Raw genomic sequence first — 6281 nt, 5'->3', positions numbered from 1 at the left:
GGATAGAACCGGAAACACGCCTGATATTGCCACAAAGAACAAGAAACAGTGGAACATGCCCTCTGTTGGTGTGAAAGCCTATGAAGGCTGAGATTTCTACTCCTGGGAGAGGAAAATCACAGACTTGAAGGAGCTCTTTAAAAAGCTTTGGGATCTGTTAAAAAGACGTAAGCTTAATGAGCAACTCTGGATAATAATGTAGATTGCACAATAAACCAATACTGGTCGCAGAGTGTAAGTCGTAAAAAGGCCGACTCCTATTTAACCATTAACATTGAACTTCATTATGATTTGAAGATCCTTGACCTCCAACCACCTAGGATAGCAAAAACACCTGGATGATAATTTGGCCTATCGCACATACTCAGTTTGCTATGGCAAAGCCTATTCACAGATGTTTATGATACCCAAGATATCAAGTACACTGTGGCAATCCTCTATCTACATTTTACGAACGACTTCCCAACGAATATAGCAGCCAAAAAAAAAAAAAAAAAACGAAGTCTGTTTTGTGCTATGGGACTATGCTCACAGGATTGGATCAGTTGAGGTCATTGTGGATAATAAGGTTAGTGATGCAGTAAGGAGCTTTGACATTTTTTTCTGAGGGCTTATGGTTAGAAGGACTGGATGAGCTGGATGTTAAATAGCTTGGCAGAACCCAACAGTTTCATTCTGTATGTCCAAGATGGTCGCAGTAATGTCTTGTATACATGTAATTGAGTTTTGGTGGCCAAAACCGATTTCGGTCCTAGAAGTCAACATCAGTGAGTAGCGAAAACTAAAGAAGTTAACTAACAAACAAGTTACAAATGGAGATCCAGCTACTTGTTGAAAACTGTCCATGTTATTTATTCCTTATCTTGGCCTACATGCACACACTGTGTATAGTCACCATGTCGCTAAGATTAGCCTAGTAGTCGTCCAATCTGGCAGCATATGGAATACCTCTGGGGTAGAGTGAATGCTAACCAGAATATTATGTTTCATTTATTATGTTGTGTGTGTGTGTGTGTGTGTGTGTTATTTATGTTATTTTATCCTCAATTGGTGAGGCTCCAAGGTACAGATAGGCTAGCAATAGGATAAACAAAAGAAAGAGTCTTTATATAACTGTATAAAGATACCCCATTATATTTCGTGGTCCGATTGAGCAAATAACTTCTTTCAATTAATTAATCTTTATGTAAGGTATTGGTTGAAATGAAAATTATAAAGATAAATTGCAATTATCAAATTTTGGAGGAAAGCTTCAATATCTCTGGAATGAATCGATGAATTTTTGTGTTTTGTTTAATTTTTTTACAATACAAAGAACTTTCCAAATGTGTGAAAACATAGGATGTTACATTTTGAAAAAAATCAACCAGGTCGGCTTAACATGCCAATTATCAAAATTCTAATAGCACCAGCAGATTCTGCATGATAAATTACCTTTGGAACCATACTTATATAATAAAATGTGCACCATCAAAATAAAAGGCCACGTCTTTTATAAAAACTCACATGGTACATTACTGACCCAGAGTGGAAATTTTAAACAAATTATAAAAACTAGTCATTTTGATTATCATTGTGGCTCTTTTATTGAAGGAAAAACACTACTAATAATAAAAGAAATAATTTTAACATTCTTTTTAGGTGGATGTTGGGGTTCAACAAAGAAAAAAACAATAGTCGGAGGATGGGCATGGGCCTGGTGGCTTGTAACAGATGTACAATACATTTCACTGGAGGTAAGTTTTTATATATATATTTTTAATTTAACCATTATTTTTACACGTATATTTTGTTTTAATCCAACTTAAGTAATTTAAAAATTTAAACGTAGGGATTGGTACAAATTAAGCAAGGATGTTGCTTGATTGTCCCTGGTCATCCAGGTCTGCCTATTCTGTTTCTATCAGATTCGTTTGACCCATCCACACTGGTTTGTCTTTAAAAATTGGCAGGTTGCAGGCTAAAATATAGTCAGGATGGTTAGAGTTGATCAAACCAACATTATGTACTTGTATTAAAACAATCAGGGATAAGGTGAATTGAATGAAAAGAAAAACGTTCCTTTGCCAATCTTTTGAGGAATGTATCTTTGAAACTATCATTAATATTTGTAACAACATTTGCTAAGCTTTGTGACAGAATAGATATGGTCTGTGAAATACAATTAAGTTTAATAATATTGCTACATTTTATTGTCTGACACTGTCACTAAATCCTTTATCCTCATTATTATTATTTTTAAGTATTGTCAGCTTTAAAAATTTATACATTTTCTCATGAATAAACATTAACATCACCATAGTTCTGTATTTCATCAATCCTAGCGTATGTGATTTGATCCTTACTTGGCCTATCAGACAAGTTTCAGCATTTTGCCATCTTGTGAAAATAGGTAATTATCAAATTTAGGATTGAAAAAATTGAAAATGAAAAACCTTACATGAATATTCATTTTTTATTGGTGTTTAAGTGATTTCCTGGTTATTTTGTATACTTTGGACACAAATAATATCAGATTTCATCATTGATATTATTTTTTTTTAATTCTGTTCAGGTCATGACCTTAAATCCTGTGTGCGAGATGGTTGAAACGTCTCAAGGTGTTCCACTGACAGTAACAGGAGTAGCACAGTGTAAGGTGATGAAAGCTGACGAACTGCTCCAGACAGCTTCGGAGCAGTTCCTTGGTAAAAGTGTCAAAGAAATCAAATCAACTATTTTACAAACATTGGAAGGCCACTTAAGAGCGATCCTTGGTAAAAACGTTGACTTTGTTATACAACAAGTAAATTATAACCGGATCATTTATTTTTAGGTACTCTTACAGTTGAAGAAGTTTACAAAGATAGAGATCAGTTTGCAGCTTTAGTTAGAGAAGTTGCTGCTCCAGATGTCGGACGTATGGGGATTGAAATCCTTTCCTTTACAATTAAAGATGTTTATGACGATGTCCAATATTTATCATCGCTCGGAAAATCACAAACTGCTGCAGTGAAAAGAGATGCTGATATCGGAGTGGCTCAAGCAAATAGAGATGCTGGAATAAGAGTAACATTTTTATTCATTTTGTATGCACTTTTTTTACATATTTTATTTTTTTAACCATTTTGATCTCATAGGAAGCAGAATGTGAAAAAGCTGCTATGGACATTAAATTCAACACTGATACAAAAATAGAAGATAATGCAAGGATGTATAAGCTACAAAAAGCAAACTTTGATAAAGAAATCAACACAGTTGTGAGTGTTTTACTTTTTTTAAATTAATAATTTTACATTGTTTTTATGTATTTTGCTTGTTTAAGTTAAAATAAAACTTTTAAAAATGTTTTATTTATTGAAATTGTTCAGAAAGCTGAAGCCCAGTTGGCTTATGAATTGCAAGCTGCCAAAATTCGACAAAAAATTCGTAATGAGGAAATTCAGATTGATGTGGTCGAAAGAAGAAAACAGATTGAAGTTGAAGACCAAGAGGTGGTTAGAAAAGAATTAGAATTAAATGCGACAGTAAGGTTACCTGCAGAGGCCGAGAGCTACAGAGTTCAAACAATAGCGGAAGGGAAAAGGTAAAGTCTATTTATATAAAAAATTGTTGACCGGTGTTTTTTTCAAAAATGTCAATTGCAGAACTCAGGCTGTTGAAATAGCCAAAGCAGAAGGTGAAAAAATTAAAAAAATTGGCATTGCAGAAGCCCAGGTGATTGAGTGTATCGGGAAAGCAGATGCAGACAGAATGAAAATGAAAGCAATCGTTTATAAAGATTATGGCGATGCTGCTATAATGTCTCTTGTTCTAGATGCTTTACCAAAGGTAAATCAATAAATATATCCCAAATCCTATTGCTTAATCCTGAATTCTAAACTGTTTCAGATCGCTGCTGAAGTTAGTGCGCCGCTTGCGAAAACTGAAGAAATCGTAATGCTTGGAGGGAGTGATCATTTAACTGGTGAAGTTACACGTTTGGTTGGCCAGATACCTCCTGCTGTCAACGCTCTCACTGGAGTTGATATATCTAAAGTAACTCTAAAATTTAATGATTTTTTTTCTTTAATTAAACCGATTATGTTTTCTGTTTCAGATTATAAACAAAGTAACTTGCAGTAACTAATTGTACTACTGACAACACAAGGTTATTTTCTATAATCAATTATTTATACAATTATAATTCTTTCAGAGGACTTTTTCACTAAAATGTACTGTCTTTGTGTCCCATAATGTAAATTATTGTAGGCTGCAATTTGCAGTCTTAAGGTTGCTTCAAATTTAAAAAGTTTGTTGTGTTGGACATGTGTGTGTTGTTTTAACATTGTAGCAATTGTCTTTTGTAATAAGTTCAACAAATAAAAAAATTGTGCCATTTTGTGACCTTATTATCTCATAAAAACAATAAAAGTAAGCTTTGCTAAATGTATAATGTTTATTTATTCCTTTTACCAACCAATTTTATCTAACACTTGTAATTTGATCCATAGCGTAGACTTAAAATTGCCCATTGCACCTCTTCACCTTTAGCTAAGCTCTGATTAGCCAGGTCTACCTATACTCAGAATTGTTTGTGTTTTAGCATTTATCATCTTCAGTATTGGCAATATTCATTAAAGGAACAATAATTAAAAATTCAGATTAAAAGGTCTTATTTTCTCAAGGAGAAACATACCATCGGCACTCTCATTGTACTCATTATAATTACAATAACACATCTACACAGAAAACAAGCACTTTGAGCCCTGAAGATGATATCAATAAAGATCGAAACGTTGGCACGATAAAGAAAATGTTTTTCTAAAGCCTATGGCACGCCAGACCGCATCTCACAATCTCCAAATAATACTTATCAATCTTCTAACAAATAATTAGGCAAAAACACAGACCAACCATTTGATTACTTATTACTGATTTATATAAGCTCGACCTATGCACGTGTACAGAGCTGAAACCTATCACTTTTCGCAGTCCACCAGCTCTGGTTCCAGCTTTGGTAATTTACAATAAAATGCTGGCAGGCTTCAAGAATCACCCACCTCGGGCAGTCTTCTGAGTCTTATCCATCCAGCTGCTGAGGTTGGACTCCAAGATCAACAGCTAGGTTATTTCAGACCCTAACGCAATCTCTCATTCTGTCTTAAATATATTATTTCTTATTTAGATACCATTCACTCAGTTAAGGTGGTGGAGTACTCGATATCATACCTATTTATAACTAATTGGGCCATCGGCTCTCTCACACTACACATTCACACCAATAAATACATTCATTCTCAAGATACACCAGGGGACACAAAATTATCTATGCTATATACAATAAAACGCCCCATTTTCTCCAAGAATTGGAACAGGGGACCCAAATACACAAGGTTGGGTTTATCAGGTGGTTTACGGTCAACTTTTCAAACAATATGTAAGGTCTCACCTGGAATATGTTTCATTAGTATGGTATCTGAGTGAAGTGTCTGAAGCTTGGAGATTAGAAGCAGCACAGAACCGGGCTGTCAACTATTTTTACATAGTCAGGTGCCAGTAGTGATTGGCAAAATAAGACCTCCTACGAAGAAAGACAACTTCTTGTTGGGCTGCAGTCACTCCAGATAAGTCCTATATACCCTAACCTGTGAATGGAAAATTTTGAATAATGCTACATCTTCCCCTGAATTATTATCGACTAAATATGCCACAAAGGAACCTAAGGCACACTGAGCTCTTTCACGTTTACCACCATCGGGCACTTTATGACGACCATATTATCAAGTCGACTACATTTCCTTTTTTAATACTAAGTCTTCGATGAATGACATGTTTTCTGTCTCTGGACACTTTCAGGTAAAATGCTAGAACTCCAGTTAAATAATAAATATTAACTAATAGTACATACATAAATATTTGGTGATGTATTTTATTTATATGTATGACTGACTGCTCTATAATGGGATGCGGTCTTTGACCCAAAAGTAAAAGTGTCTGTTGGTCAACCTTGCAGCCACAGGATTCATCCTCGCTTGATTAAGAACAGACAAGGAGGCAGTTCGTTGGCTCCATGTAGAGAGCATATAGAAATGCTATCCAATATGAACTGAGCTTTATGAGCAGGGCGGCAAGTTTTTTTTAAATTTATTTATTTATACATTATAGCCCAAATGATATCCCATTATAAGAAATGAGATATGAAATATGAGAATCGTATTTGAGCTTGGCAGTGAGTATTTGGGTTCTCTGTTCCGATTTTTGGTGAAAACTTTTTTTTATTATATATAGTACTGATATTTTTATTTCTCCTAGTGAGGTGT

At 34.5% G+C, this 6281-nt stretch overlaps 2 protein-coding genes across 3 annotated transcripts in view; one reads left to right on the top strand and one right to left on the bottom strand.

Annotated features, from left to right (window-relative positions):
- Positions 1-4411, top strand: part of LOC106665347 (flotillin-2) — a 176306-nt gene extending 171895 nt beyond the window's left edge. For both annotated transcript variants that reach the window (XM_014391694.2, XM_024226909.1), the window contains exons 2-9: positions 1642-1736; positions 2555-2756; positions 2816-3048; positions 3120-3239; positions 3351-3565; positions 3627-3810; positions 3871-4017; positions 4079-4411. In XM_014391694.2, the coding sequence (XP_014247180.1) occupies positions 1642-1736; positions 2555-2756; positions 2816-3048; positions 3120-3239; positions 3351-3565; positions 3627-3810; positions 3871-4017; positions 4079-4108 (1226 nt within the window). In that variant the 3' untranslated portion in view covers positions 4109-4411. The remainder of the gene's footprint in view (positions 1-1641; positions 1737-2554; positions 2757-2815; positions 3049-3119; positions 3240-3350; positions 3566-3626; positions 3811-3870; positions 4018-4078) is intronic.
- LOC106665345 (coronin-6) overlaps positions 2950-6281 on the bottom strand; it is a 31710-nt gene continuing 28378 nt past the window's right edge. Inside the window, exon 11 of the mRNA XM_014391693.2 lies at positions 2950-3037. The gene's annotated coding sequence lies outside the window, so the exon portion shown is untranslated. The remainder of the gene's footprint in view (positions 3038-6281) is intronic.

The sequence above is a fragment of the Cimex lectularius genome, unplaced genomic scaffold, assembly GCF_000648675.2.
Source record: "Cimex lectularius strain Harlan isolate CLEC.00 unplaced genomic scaffold, Clec_2.1 scaffold9, whole genome shotgun sequence".
NCBI classification, from domain to species: Eukaryota; Metazoa; Arthropoda; class Insecta; order Hemiptera; family Cimicidae; genus Cimex; species Cimex lectularius.
The sequence above is the reverse complement of the archived record's forward strand: the minus strand, read 5'-3'. Positions and strand labels throughout refer to the sequence as shown.